General features: G+C 37.0%; 1 protein-coding gene across 7 annotated transcripts in view; it reads left to right on the top strand.

Annotated features, from left to right (window-relative positions):
- ZFYVE28 (zinc finger FYVE-type containing 28) overlaps nucleotides 1-15,679 on the top strand; it is a 165,199-nt gene that overhangs the window by 112,973 nt on the left and 36,547 nt on the right. For 6 of the 7 annotated variants that reach the window (XM_080410366.1, XM_080410363.1, XM_080410365.1 and 3 more), the window contains exon 8: nucleotides 6,682-8,046. In XM_080410366.1, the coding sequence (XP_080266492.1) occupies nucleotides 6,682-8,046 (1,365 nt within the window). Of the gene's footprint in view, nucleotides 1-6,681; nucleotides 8,047-15,679 lie in introns of those variants that run through there. The other variant, XM_080410368.1, reaches the window with a different exon arrangement.

Below are 15,679 nucleotides of genomic sequence, written 5' to 3'. Positions count from 1 at the left end.
CTTTGTTTCTGTTTAGCTAGGTTTATTACATTTTCTCATTGCATTATGATGCAATACTCAGATCATTCTTAATCTAATAGAAATAACTATCAATTTTTCATATTGTGGATCTGTTTTTATAGGATGGATCATTTTATATATACTTTTTACAATGCTTCAGTCTTGGTAATCATTGGAGATGTGGGCTTTAGTTCAAGTATCAAGAGCACTAAAATTTTTTTTTTAGTTTGAGGTCTTTGGAAGACTAATTGTTACTTTGGAGAAGTTGTATTTTAAAGATACAAGCTGTATCTTTAAAGGATCTTTATTCAGGGCTTTTTATGTTCACCCTTAATGTATTTTATCTGGATGTTTAAAAAAACCTAACTGTTTTCTAAATATTTAAGCTCTATTATTTTCTTAGAATTCAGTTTTATATAGCAATTGCAAATTTTAGTCTTAGAAAACTCTAGAGATAATTTGGCAAAAGTTTTTATCTTTGGTGTCCAATTCTCAGCTGTTTATCACCTTCCCTCAATGTCATAATGACAGTTCGATGCAAGAATAGTTTCCACATCGATGTTAATCTTCTCTCACGTATTAGAGGTGAGGCATCTCCTGAGGGAGAATGCAAGCTTTGTCAGGGATGGTTCAGAGAGGAGCTGATGTCTGAAGTAAACTTCTTAGGAATATCCAGACCACATTCTTTGGTATCCCTTGAAGATTTCCTATTATTTCTGTTTAGAAGTGATACGGATTTAGTTTTAGGTACATTAATAATATTCATATTGAAATCTCAGAATTAAAACTGACAAACCAACATGGTTGGGGCGTTTTTTCTTGAGTGATTATGGTTTCATAAAACACTGAGTAAAGAACCACCTGAATTGAGGAGCAAAACTGAAGTTAGAGGGTAAAAAACCCAGCCCTTTAATGGTACTGAAGCTTAAAAAACTCCATGGAGTTTACATAAAAATACCACCTTCTTCCCAATATGTGGCTAACACAGAAATTTTTACCAGCGTTCCAATGGCTCACTAAAGCTGAAATAATATTTAAAAGCTAATGTACTTCTCATAATCTGTACTTTCTGCTTACTCCTTGCATTTCACAACACAGAAAATGAGAATCAATGAAATCCATTTATTGCTTCATCCATTTAGTTTTCAGTAACTCCTGAACTTAATGCTTGGGTTGAAAACATATCAGTAGAATGCTTGTTTTTTCAATAACTACAGTTTTCAACACAAAAAATTAAAAGACTTTGTGGTTTGGGTTTTTTTGGAAAAAAAATCTGATACACTTTAAGAATTATATCATTTATTCTGCCAAGTGAGCATTAAAAATTGTGATTTTAGTTTTCTAGCAGACAAAGTTTCCTAAGTGTTCTAAGTGAGATAGATGCTATCAGAGCAAAATTTTGAGCAACACTAAGATGTAATTTGAATTTGTATTTCTGGCAGTTTTTGAATTAAAGGAATGTCAAAGAACTCGAATATTTGAAGAAACAGGGCTCAAAAAGATCCTTTAGTAATACTCCTTAAAGAAGAACACATTGAATGAAAATACCCATGAGATACCAATGTGTCCAGTTCATATAGAATAATTAAATTCCTTTTAAAAGTACCTAAGCTGTCTACATTGTAACATTTTTTGTTAGCACAGATTTTTTTTAACTCATCAGGCTGCAGTTCCTACTCAGTGAGAACATTCACAGAAACCTGTATGGGAAGATGGAATGAAGTACTTGATATTTCTGCTCCCTAACAAAAAGGGAGCATTTTTTCCAGGAGTCTTTTCTCCAGTCTCCATCACCACTAGTTAAGGCATGAAAAAAGATTCAAGTAGTCTCCTGTTAAAATAGTTAGATTCTTGTATTGCAGTTGTGTTTCTGTTGTAACAACATAGAACAACATCTTACTGCAGAATATTATCACATTCCGGTAAATTTATTTGCAAAGCTCTATAACTTTTTAGCCAACTAAAATATTTTAACTCATGGAGTAACACCAAATATACAGCTGATTATTTTGTAAGATTACAGGCAATTTTTAAGGTGTACTATCATAAAACTTCCCTCCTGTTAAAGGCAATGATAAGTACTGTATTTATATAGATCCACCTAACTAAATCCAGAACTAGCAGAGAAAAATAGCTATTGGCTGGGAAATTTTTTGGTGCCCTACTGGTGGCTGGCAACTTTCAAAACAGTTGAGACTAGAGACTCTCAGAGCAAAAGTGGTAAGTGTTCTTGTTTAGATTTTGGTGTGGTTGAGCAGCAATTGAAGACTTTGAATGTTTTAGTTAATACCTATGCCAGGTGCTTGTGTTGATTTTTATTTTAGATGTAAAACATCAGCATTGGTATATTGTACATCCACCAATGCATAATTACATAGTAGTATTTTCTCTGTTCTTTTAAACTAAGACGTTTGAACCATTTTTGCCAAACTACTGTAGTCTGCCTAGTAAGCATACAAAACATATAATCGGGTATATGCATAGATATTTAATTCACATGCCTGTCACCTGAACATCCTTGTGATAAAATATTACCTATACTATATATACATTTGAGGCTACTTTACAGAGGTTTTTGAGGTGAGCAAACATGGGTTTTCACAGTACTCCTTAATTCTGCCCTTTTTTCAGAGCTCTTTGCTTGCCTGTTTGGTGTCTGTTTCTGGACTATTACAATAGATGACAGGGTCCCTATAGATTTTAGTGGTGCAAAATCAGGCAGATTGCAAATCAAGTGGTGCATAATCAGAGAGTGCGGGACTTGGCTCAGCACTGCAAAAGCAGGAGGATGCAAATTGCATTCCTGTACCTGCATCATGTTCTTCTGGTGGCAGTTCCATAAAGGCAGCTGTTTATGCTGTGTTCGGAGCATGAACTGAAGCACGGGCTGGCAACAACAGGGGTGCTGTTCTCTGAAAACAGAAAATTTAGAATTCCAGTCAGAATAGGAACAGGGTTAATGAAAGAGGCTTGGAGAATATGCAAGACCAGTTCACTTGTGTTTTTGTGGCCCTGTCCACTCTTTAGCCAAATTTTGTCTTCAAATGGACATCTAGCCTTGGATCTTAGAAAAATTTCTTCACCCTAGATACTGGCAGGAGAGTAAAATGTTTATTGGTTTTGCAACAGGCAGAGTAAATTTCTACTACTGCTCATTACAAGCAGAGTACATCTTAAGAGCATGCCTTGTTTTTCTTCCAGTAGCTGTTGCCACTGGAAGAAATATGTCCCTAATATATTCAAGGCTAGATTGCCTTCCTGTCATATTGCCTTCCTGTCATACTATTGCAAAAAGAGTAAAAACAAGTGAAACCTCAACATGTACCTTTTTTAAATTCAGTGTTTTCTAAAGTCTCTGTGAGAAGGAAGTGCACTGCTGCTGTTGGGGTGTATTGCAGAAGCTGTCTTTACCTGTGGCTTCTGAATAATGAAAACAGAGGGAGAAATTCTTTTTTCCATATGTGTGCAGCACTTGTTTGGATCCAGTGATGAGTTACAGATGCTTCAGCAGAAAGGAAATGAAGGGTGGAATTAACTATGGCTTAATTAAAACTGATGGTTTAATAATGATGCCTGATACTTAGTTTTAAACTTTCGGTAGTGAGATTTGATGTTTCTCTCCATATACTGGTTCACACTAATTTAATTCTTAATATCTACATAGGCATTTTACAACATACCATGTTACTAATGTTGGCAGTGAATCCTGTATAATCTAGTACACAACATATCAAAAAGATAACTGTTGACTGAACATTTGTCACTTTGCAAGGAAGCTTGTATTTAAAACAGCCTGGTGAGTCTAGGGTTTTTTATGCAGAGAGGGGAAGATAATTGTCTGAACCTATTTTAGAACAAGCTGTATTTGTTAATAACAAAATTTCTGGTGTTTGAATTGAGAAAATAAGCTTATCTCCTTGAAATTTAAAGCAGGATTGTTTCTCTACTGACATAACAGGGCTGGTGGACTACCATGTGTCATCCAACAGATTATGTATAGCAACTCTTGCAAGGCACCGTGGACCTGACTGACCTTAAAAAATATAAGGACTGTCAGCTGATTTTGTTGATTTATTTTTTTTTAATCAAGCTTTATTTACTTATTCTCAAAACTGCACACAATTGCTCTTATGCATCTTTATGGTGATGTTAAAATGCTTAATTTCTTACAGAACACTCATTACTATTTGAATAAATGTCTGAGTAATGAGATGATATCATTATATACTTTGTAGACTAAAAGGAATGTATTTTAAAATATTCTAGTATGCCAGATAGTAAAGTTATAAATCAGTATTGCTAGGTAAGTGGGTCTAACAAAGAATTGCCTATTTCCCTTTCTTACTCATTTATGACTGAAAACATTTTCAAACTTTGGACTCAAAGGCGCATATGGAATGATTTAAAGAACTACTGACTTCTCTATTAGAGAACATGGAAACAAGTGAAAAGGTTGCATTTATTCTTATAAGGTACTTCTGTCGGCTCTAGAATTTTTTTCAGGGTCATATAACTCATATAAAAGCATGGTTTTTTTAAAGAAAAATTATATGTTAATTGTATGGAATGTACATAACTACAAAACCGTATATTCTCTACTTTTTCTGGCTTAAACATGCTTATCTAAACTGTTACCTTTTTAAAATTGCAGAGTGGCTGATATATGAGTCAGATGCTAGTGATGTATTTTGGGGGGCATTGTGGTCTTTTAGTGATAGCACTTGGAAAAATGTGGTCTTTGAGTTAACAAGTTAAGAATGCAAGTCATTGACTGGAAATCAACATGTGATGTGTGTTGAATGTTTCTTTGGGGGTTTTCTTTGGTACTTTTGTTCAGACTGAAGTTACTCCTTTAAGGGAATTCTTTTAATATGATGATGTTATGCCAGCTGTATGTCACTTGCTAGCCAGTGATCTCTAAAGACATGAGGAATGCTGGACTTCTAGCCTCTCTTTAAGCTGAAGGTCTTCCTTTTCCTATCCCTTCATTTATGTTAAAATATACTTGGTGGTCTTCAAAAACATTGACAGCAGTTCTTGACAGGATATTTTTATATGTGGTTTCTAATTGAGAAGCATAGTGTAAATAAAACTCAGACCTAAAATTAAGTGCTGCTAGGTCTGTGGTTTTGTTTTGAAGTTATAAATCACTTAACTGTTATTTGAGGCTCTTATGTTTTGGTTTTAGTTGCTCGTAGTCTGAAACTGCAACACTGGGGACACTTGATAAAGCTGGAGAATGCTGCATGTCTCTAGAAAAAGTGGTTTAGTAAATATGTAAATTTTTTAGGCCTGCCTGATAATTAACATCAAGCAGAAGCTTAACTCCCTGATGACTGAGTGGTGTAGTTTAACCCCAGCTGGCAAGTAAGCAGTACGCAGTTGCCTGCTCACTTCTCCTTGGGATAGGGGTGAGAATCGGAAGAGTAACAGTGAGATAACTTGTGGGTTGAGATAAAGTTTAATAAGTAAAGCAAAAGCCATGCACACAAGCAAAGCAAACCAAGGAATCCTTTTGGCAGGCAGGTGTTTAGCCACCTCCATGAAAAATCAGGAAACATTTCTTCACTGCAAGGGTGGTCAAGCATTGGAACAGGCTGCCCAGGGAGGTGGTGGAATCACAGTCTTTGAAAGTGTTTAAAAAAGTGTAGATGTGGTGCTTAGAGACGTGGTTTAGTGATGGACTTGGCAGAGCTGGGCTAACTGTTGGACTTGATGGTCTTAAAGGTTTCTTCCAACCTAAATGATTTTATGAAAGCAAGGCTCTGTTGTGTGTACTGGTTACTTGGGAAGACCAATGTCATCACTCCGAATGTTCCCCCCCTTCCTCCTTCTTCCCCAACTTTATATGCTGAGTAGGGTGTCCCATAATATGGAATATCCCTTGGGTCAGGTGGGGCAGGGCTGTCCCACCTGGGTTTCTTTCCAGCTTCTTGTGCCCCACCCCCCCACCCACTTGGTAGGGTGAGAGGCAGAAAAGGCCTTGGCTCTGTGTGAGCACTGCTCAGCATTTATGAAAACATCCCTGTCTTATGGATACTGTTTTTAGCACAGATCCGAAACATGGCCCCATAGTAAGTACTATGAAGAAAATTAACTCTATCCCAGCCAAAACCAGCATAGTTACATATTTGACGCAGGAGTGAACCAACTTCCAATCCTGGTTTCAGGGAACAGGCTTCCAAGACATCAGTGTTGTAGAAGTGATATTAGTATTTTAAATTATTCTTTTTATCTGACTATTTAATGGTGTAAAACTTACACAGTACTTTTTACAGAACAATTTTCAGAATCTACTATAAAGGATAGCAAATCGGTTTGCTAATCAGTCAAATTTGTGAATTAAATTAAAATGACAGTATATCTAACTGTGGGTAACACTATATGTAAATGGGGAAAGATCCATTTTGGGGCATGTTTTGATTTATTTTGGGTCTTCATTGCAGGAATTAAGTAATTTGGTACCCTGTATTTGCATGAGTGATGTCAAAATCAGGCATCAGCAATCACATGTTGTGAATATGAAGGTCAAGTGCACCTTGAGTTACACAGCTGAGAGTACTCTGTGCCCTCAGGTTCTGGCTTTCTGTACTAACAGTAAAAAGCTTTTTTAAGATCTGTAAGGTCAGTTCCTCCTAAGATTGTAAATGCACAGTGATGTGTGTATTTGTCTATTTTCAGGGATCTACTTCAGACATTAACTGAGGATGAACTGCACACACTAGAACGTAACCTCTGCATCTCTCAAGATTTGGATTTTCCAGTCAGAGCAGATCCTGAAGCACCCTCTGTCATTACACCAGGCATAGCTGCGACTTTGCCTGCTAAGGAGCTTTCAGCAAAAGCTGAAAATACAGAGGCTGAGCTGGCTTGTTCTATGCAGTATGATGAACAGGAGCTGGAACAGCTGAACAGGATGGTACACAGAGTTGGAGATGAAATGTCTTCTCTGCTTTCCCCTCCAAGCATCTGTCAATCTCCAGCTCACAGGCCTAGCCTAAGAAATAGTTCTAGCACAGAGGCTTCACCAACAAGACACCATCTTGACAATTTAGCTGATGAAGACGACAGAGTATTTTTTATGGATGACCTAGATGGAGCAGGAGAAGCTCTTGCTGGGTTGGATTCAGTAAGTGATACTTTTGCTTGGGTGAACAACCCTTGCCACGATTCAAAACAGAACCTGCAATATAGAGATGCTTTGCTATACGAGAATGGCCACCAGACAGAGGAAACTGTGCTTTTAAAAGATGCTGAAAGTGACTTAAGCAATAATAACAATATTGAAGATGGCAAACAGATATCTGGCGTTTCAGTTCAGAATTCATGCAGCTGTCTAGAAGGTCCGGACTCGCAATTGTACCTCAATGGCTGGGATGCATACGCTGATGACGCAGAAATGGCAGAAGTGATAGCTCACAGGACAGGAGGAATGAAAATATCTGCTACTGTAATATTCAATCCTAAATCTCCCTCTAGCTCAGAATCCCCAGTAACAACTCCAGAAGCAGCTATTAGTTGTGTTCCTGGATCTGCTAATCCATTAGCAAATGAGGAGGAGGATGAATCTCATAAACTCAGTATAGCTGCCACAAACTGTCTAATTAATTCCTGTGTGTGTTGTGGCAGCTGTGAAGACAGCAGGGAGGACAGTGTTGAAGGTTTAAAGACTAAACATTCTGCAGGAGGTGTAGTAAATGCTTCATACACATTAGTAAAGTCTAAGGAAATGGACCATGTAGATAACTTGGACAATTCAGTCCCTGCAAAGGAAACATTAAAACCCGAAAGTTCTGCTTTGTTAGCAGAAGGAGACTTGGGCAGGGAAGAGCAAAACCTGCCAGTCTCCTCTAAGTGCCTGGCACATTCCTCAGGTTCGCAGGTAGGAGCAGAAAATGACTCACAGGGAGAAGCAGAAAGCATCTCAAATCAGCAGCAGAAGTGGGAGAAGAGAAAACAACTAAGTGAGAAAAAACTGGACACCAATGAAGATGCTAATAGTGAGAGGACAGCAAAGGAAGATGTAAAGTCAAGATCTAGTTCAAGGTAAGAGCCACTTAATGTCTTGGTAGAAATTTGCTTGTAAAGAAGTTCCTATATTCTTGTACTTCAGTGATTGGTGTATAATGTTGATTTTAAAGAAAATAGTGTGGTGCAGGATTAAGGATTTTATCAATATTCTTTTTTTTAATGCAAGTAGCTTTTTATTTGACTTAATTATATCTCTTTCGGAAAACATGTGGAGAACACCTGGATTTTAATCATACGGCGTCTGTATCATTGAAATCAATGTTACATTACCAGCTTAATGTAACAAAGAGTGCATTGCCCCTAAATGTTACCCAGGTCATTATCTCTGTGGTACTCTGCTGTTTTGCAGGAAAAGTGGCTGGCAGATAATGAAAAGTGAACTTGTGCGTCACTGCACAGGATTAAATTGGGATCTGAACACATCTTACCTTAGCTTCATTTGAGGGAATGGGATTGATCTGATAATGTAGCCTGGGGGCACAAATGTATTTGTGAATACCTCTGTGCTGAAGGAGCCTAATAGAGTGCAGAAGCAGCTGTATGTTTAATGAAAATAAGGAACTAGATGATAGGGTGAGACCATAATAATAGTTGTATTAAAGTGCCATGCTTCAGCTCAACTTTGATTAGACGTTAGGGATCATATACACATCAGTAGGAAACAAGACATCATTTTGTTTTACTGTTCAAAAGATAACCTGTTTCCTAGTGAGTAAAGTCCTCCGTTTCCCTGAAGTATTAATATCATAAAGCAGGGGAAAGAATTTAAATGGAAGTTGTTGTTGTTTTCTGTATTTCCGTGACAGTTATCTTCTGTTGTGCCTCACTGTGTCAGTACTGTGGAGATCATGTGTGTGATGCAGTATCTCTCTTCGTTATATGTGTATAGAGTTCAGGATAACACAGTGGGGGATAGCATGAACCATGAAGCATTGTCACAGTATGAAGGCTACAGAAATAAACACTTATTTAATAACAGACCTATTGAATTATGAAATATTTTACTGGTAGTAGAAAAAGAATCAAGAGGTTTTTTTACAGTGGAGTTAATTCCTCTTGTGTACATCACAACTTCGTGTGCACAAAACTCAACTTTTGAGTAGGTAGTTTTATCTTTCTCATTATTCTGAGTATTTGCAGTCTTAGGCTTGCAAGTATCATATTCAAGGCCTTACAGTAGGGTTTCTGAATGGACTTCATTTTAAGAAGTAATTCACAAATCCCTTTGTTTCATGCTTTGGCAACACTTAGTGGAATGTTGCTTATAAGTAATTATGTTTGATTAGACTCCTGATAAATTATACATTGTTGACAAAACTCGGGCGATCTGTCTAATAATTTTTGCCCTGGGTAGGATATTAAGTGAGACTTGTGAGAACAAGTTTGCAAAAGGTAATAAAATTATATATATAAACTGTTTTTTCAGCCTTCCATGGTTTGTGGATGTTATAACTTCTTCTCCACCTTTGTCCAGCCTCTGTTAATACTGTGCAAAAACTCTGTATGAGAATTGTCCTTTTACACAGTTCTGTATGTCTGTGTTCCTCTGTATCCTTTCGTTTGCTCTGGACTTGGTTCTTAATAGCTTCATTGAATGACTCGTAGTTCCTGCCTGGCCTCTCCATGCTGGTTGTGATGTAGACCTCAGTCACACTTGTCTGTGTGGTTACTTTTTCAGGTTGGAAAAGTCACAGCCTACTTGATCAGGAGTTATGTAGCTTTGATCATTCCTTTTGTCTTGCTCTAAACTTTTTTCAGTTACACTGTTTCCTTTTGGAGATAAGTGAATCAGAACTACATGTAAGATAGGAGCAAACCATGGATTTGCACAGTGGCATAATAGTTTTCTCTTTGTTTTCCAATGGCTCCCATTATTTCACTTTGGAGTTTTTACCATGTGGTGATCTTAGAGTTTGAGTTGCCTGCCAAAACCCTAAGATCCTGTTTGTGAGCTCAGATGTTGTCATTCTATATCTGATGCTAAAATTGTTCTCCCTGTGTTTACCAGTTGAATCTTATCTTGCCATTTTATTACCTGTCATTCAGACTTTAAGATCCTCTGCAGTTCTTCAGTCTGCTGTTATTGTTACTACCCTAAAAAATTTTGCACCAGTAGCAACCTTTCAGACTTCATTTCTCGCCCTGTTTTTGCAGATTGTATGTGAAAACAAAACCCCCAGGGTCCTAAAGAATTTCAGCAGTGGCACCCTGCTCTTCTGAGAAGTGGTTGTTTAACAGTTCCTCCCTATATATGGTTAAGAATTACTTATCTGTTTTGGGACTCTGCTCTTATGCTATAGCACCTTAGTTTTCTTGAAAGTCTTCAGTGAGGTGTTTTGACAGAACCTATTTGGAAATTCAGAGGATGCTAGCCAAATTACCATTCTTCACAAGCTTCTTGACCCCTTCAGAGAGCTTCCAAGAGGCTCCCTCTGCAGCAGCCATGTTACTACTTCTCAGGCAGACCTTCTCATTATTGGCTACCTGTTTTAGCTTCTGATATATTCTGTTCAGTTGCTTGGTACGATCATCAGGCTCACAGAGCTGGAGTTGTTTGAATCCCCTTGGAGTCCTTTCTATTTTTAGAGATTGCCACCTTTTAAACTCCAGGCATCAAGGAGGTTTTAAATGAGAGGTTAATTAATCTGATGCATTCTTCAGCTCTCCTAAAGCTCTTAGGTGAATATTTTTGAATATTTTGTTAACGAGGTAGTAGGTCTCGCCTGTTTTCACCATAGCCTCTTCCACAGTTACTTTGTCGATTACATCTAATTTTCTCTATTCATTATTAAGAGTATGGTACCTTGGTTATTAATTGGCAAATATTCAATTTTTGCAGAAGTAGAGAAATAGGGATGGAGGTATTTTGTTACTACGTTGTTGCTCCTTTATTTGGAAGCATTCTCATATAGTCCTTCGGTATATTCTGTGAAAGAGAGATGCTGGGGATCTACTGAGGACTACATTAAAAAATTCTGTATGTGTAGATCCCTAGTTTTCTCATATATCTATATATATTTTTTTCTTACCTCTGAATCACTAGTCATGTTATCGTTAAAAGAGATAATTCAGTTACAAAACAGAACTTTGTGGACCTTTTCTTACTCATGCTGCTTGGGCAGTGACTAATCACTGCTTTTCAATGGTATTTTTAAATTGGAAGATCACATTAGGCTTCGTCGACTGCTCCCTATTAACATGCTTGTGAATGCCAACTTAACCATAGGGGAAATGTTGGAGACAGTAGATTATTTTCAGAATGATGGACCCATTAGCTAGAACAATAAGCAATCTAATATATGTGGAATAGCTGCAGGATATGCTCGTTCATCAAACTGAAAAATGTATTTACTTTCTGGTTACTGTAAGTCACCAACTAGAGGAGAAAATTTTCTTTCCCTTGTCTGAGTCAAGCAGCTGTCAAATGTGTCTGTCATGGCACAAACTGTTTCTTCTAGTAAATCAGTTCCTGTATTATGCAATATGACATAGGTATAATTTCAATGATCCGGTCAGGTGTACTGTAATTAATCCTTAAATCCTTAAATACGAAATCAGACTTCTCTAGTTAGCCTCGATATTCAGTGGAGTTTAAAATAGAGCTTATATACTCTTCTACTTAAGATTTAGGTATTGACATGTCTTTACTACATTCATTTTTAAGTCATAGCTAGTACGTCTTTCTCCATTATTTGCCTGTAAGTATCTGAAAGACATTAAAACACTTAAGGGCACAGTCTTGTGCAGTAGTATTAATGAGATGCATATATGAGAAAAGCGTTAGCAAAGATGTAGTCTTTATCTGAGATGCTGAAGGGACAATGTGATTAGTAAAGGCTCTCATGCAGCAAAACAAAACTGTTCAAGGGGGGAGACAATGTAAGTATAGCACAGAAGATGAGAAAACTATGTCAAAGCAGCATTTGGTGTTTTGGGGGTAAAAAAGAATGTAAGTTAACAGCAAGACCGGGGGTAAAAAAAGATAAGTAGCACCAAAACCAAGTTCTAGATCTGTATCTAGTATTCCTTCTTTTCAACTGGAAGCGAACTATACAAATTTTTTAAATGCTCATTCTGTCGTAGTGTTCTGCCTGGTTTTTCCAAGGGGTAAGAACGTTATGAAGAATGAAGATCGTGGTCTTTTGGTGTTTTGGAAATACTTCGCTTTTTGTTCTTTCCAGAGTTGAAGAGTCCTTGTAAAACTGCTGATTCTTCTACATGTTTTATGAAGTTTGGCACTTTGTTTCATATTGTCATGCAATGCTGTTGTTTTCACATTGTAGTCTTAAATAACTGGTTCTTTTGTATGTTTGTTTATCTTCATATTGACCTTAAAGCAGTTCTGATATAGAAAAAGGGGGTTTAAGTATAGTTTCTCTCCTTTCCACTGCAGATCTATTATGTCTAGCTTAAACTATACTTTTTTTTTCTCTTTATCTGTTTGTTGAATGTATTCTTGATGAAGCCTTTTACAATGCACCTGAGAAGTGGTAAAAGGAGCTGAAACTGGTAGCAAAGAAAACTTCTTACCTTCACACTTTCTGCAAGCTCTACCTGTGTCCGTTGTTTGTTAGGTGCTGGTGCTGTTCACATTTATTTGTGGGGGCTTAAAAGCATATGGTGAAATCTTCTATTTTTTGTTTTTTGAGGAGGAGGAATAAGGCATGCTTGAAAAGCGTGTTTTGCTGTTTGCTGATTTGTGTTGCAATTCTAGAACAAGATGAATATTTTTTTCTTCTCCAGCTTGGTATTCAAGTTGTCCCATTTCTTAGCGTTGCAATTCTGTAGTCTAAAATAGTATATATTGTTTAGTTATATGTTACGATAGTATATACTGTAAAATATTTAAAATTATATTTCTTCAGCATATTAGAATGACTTTGTAAAAAGATGAATACCTGTTTTATACATTTGGTTTCTAATTTTGCCTTTTCTGGCTGTATTTTATTCACTCCTTAGCAACGTGTAATGTATGTGCACATTCTCAGTACAGCAACTTTAAGATAAGTCATTCCACCTTTATAAAGGCATGGCAAAAAAAGCATTTGTATTTCTGGGGTGGCTAGCATTTACATTTATAAAACACACACATGCACATTACCTTTCTAACTTGTCTTTTAGTTTATAGCATTTGATTCTACAAGTGCTCCTTTATCAGAACTAGATTAATTGATATTGCAATGCAAATTAACTTCATTAAATGTCTTGAGTTCATGCTTTCCCTATAATATTCTCATCACAGTAAAACTTAAAGTGTGTGTGCTTTTTACATTGCAAAGTTGCCTTTTCCATAAAAATTAATGGACAGCTGTGCATGTTCACATAAACAAAACCATGTCTGCTTAGTGTCTTGTACTGATTACTCTTTTAACTAGCTATTCAGGACTAAGAAAACTTCTCATCAGCAAGTAGGAAATAGTTGATTGGGAACAAAATATCAGCCTTTCAACTGCAAAACTTCCCTTAACCAATCCTTTAGCTAGCTGTTGATGAAAATTTCTCTGTTCCCCTTCTAGTATTCTGTTTCTTTTTGTTGTTTAACTGGCCAAATTCAGATTCAGTATAAAGATTTTTTTCAGTCCCACTTTCCCTTCTTTTTAACAATACAAGTCTCAAATTTATAGTGGCAGTGTTTGACCTTGTCTGTAGAATGCTGATTTTGTGCGGTATCTGATCACCTAACTGCTGTTACAAAGCCCATGCAAATAAAAGGTGTCTGTTGTATATCAGCTTCCCTTTTACTAGGTCCATACATCCACTGCAGCAGCAATGAACTGCATTAACTCTTAATATAGAGATTCCTGAAATTAATATAGTAGGTAAAACAGCTTTAAAAGCCACTTACTTGAGTGGATTCAGTGTAGCTAACGCATGAGGCTTTAGAGTTTGCTCTCCTTTAGTGAGACAGAGAAAGTCTGTGCCATATTAATTAATGTAACATGGAATGAAATTGTAACGCAAGTAGTAACATTCATAAGGAAACCATCCCCTGAAACAACTGGAGGTTTAATTACATGTGAGGGGCTAGAAACACATTTCCAGTGGAAAAGAGCTCACAAGCCAGGATAAAGGTGGCTTTCAGTTTGTTTTCATTTAAATAGTTACACAAAAATGGCCAACAGCTTTAATTAAATGGTCGTTAGTTCAGTCTGCCAGTATTCCATGAAAAGTGGCAGCCACATCACCCTGTGTCACTTTGCTCGTGTTGCCTCAAATTTTTGTCCTGTGCTTTTATCAGAAGTGCTGAAGAATTCTATTTTGGTGAGCATGGATAATGATTTTATCCCATGCTAGAATGTAATTTTGCAAATATCACTGTAGGCATTTAAGACCTCACAAATGAAACAAACTTTTGCCACCTTAGACAGCTTAAACAGTCCTATGAACCCCAATACAACACTGCATTAATTTCAAATGAGCATGAGATGTGGTGAAGTTCAGATTGCCTGTGGGCTGGTGTGGGAAGAAAGGTTTAGCTACTATCAGCTATAGAATGTGTCTATATGCTCGTGCCTTCTCTTCTTATAATTGTGCTAATGAACATGCATGCTAAGCCATCAGCTGATAACAGGAATAGAGAGTTGGGGAAAGCAGGGCAATTCAGCTCAGGAAGTACCAGCATCTTAGAAAAGCAGAGAAGAATCTTTGGGCAGACACTAATGAGAAGAAATTCTACAAAGAGGTTAGTAGTCTGCGTGTACTGAGAAGGAATGCCATGAGTATGTCAGGAGTCTTTTTTGTTTTGTTTTTTTAAGAAGCTATTTAGTACATCACTGAGAAGGTATATAACAGTTATCATTATTGCATTCCTATTTCTTGGTACTAAATAAACACAGAATTTCTTATCTGAAGAGTTACAGCTTGAATATTAACCAGAAATAAACATTGTAAATAATATATGTTATTTCTGGTTCAAAAATATGATCTGTATTGGTACACAGGAGTGAGAAAAATGTTTACACATTGTGATTGTCTAATCTACACATCCTTTATTACAATAAACTGACTTTTGTGAGCATGGTTTGTGTCTAGTGTGTCCAAGCAGTTTACATTGCCAAATGATGACTGACCAGATGGTTATCTAATCCTGAAATCAGCAGACAGCTCAGCATGGCCAGGTTTGGGCACCAAGTAAAAGATGGAGTCGTGGAAAATGAAGGCATTTATGATACAGTTTAGAATGGCACACCGTGTTAAGACAAGGCTTAAAAAGAGATGAGATGGAGCTGATGAGAGGAAGTTACGCAGATAGTGACTGGTTAGAGGTGAGAGAGGATTCAAATGAGGGGAAAAGTAGCATGGGGAAGAGGTTTGAGGTGAGGCTTGTAAGCTGGTCAGAGGCCATCTGTGAAGATGAAAATAGAAGTACCACTCAGATCATTGATAATGTAAGCTGGTTGTGTACCATTGTGTTCAGAAGTTACTCATCAGGTTTACTGTCAAGGGTCCAGCACTCTGTGCCACCGTTGTTATTTTGCCTTCTGGCTTGGACTGTCCACTCCACAAAGTTAGCTCAGGATAGAAACTGGTTTCATGACTCTAGGACAATGTTTGACAATAAATAATAACTGCTCTTAATAGAGAGATGGTACTTAGGGTTATGGTTTGTTGGTTTATGTTTTAGCCTAGAGCATTTAACTCTCAAAAA

Source organism: Falco punctatus (assembly GCF_963210335.1).
Source record: "Falco punctatus genome assembly, chromosome: 1".
In the NCBI taxonomy this organism is placed as follows: Eukaryota; Metazoa; Chordata; class Aves; order Falconiformes; family Falconidae; genus Falco; species Falco punctatus.
This window is presented reverse-complemented; position numbering and strand designations above follow the sequence as displayed.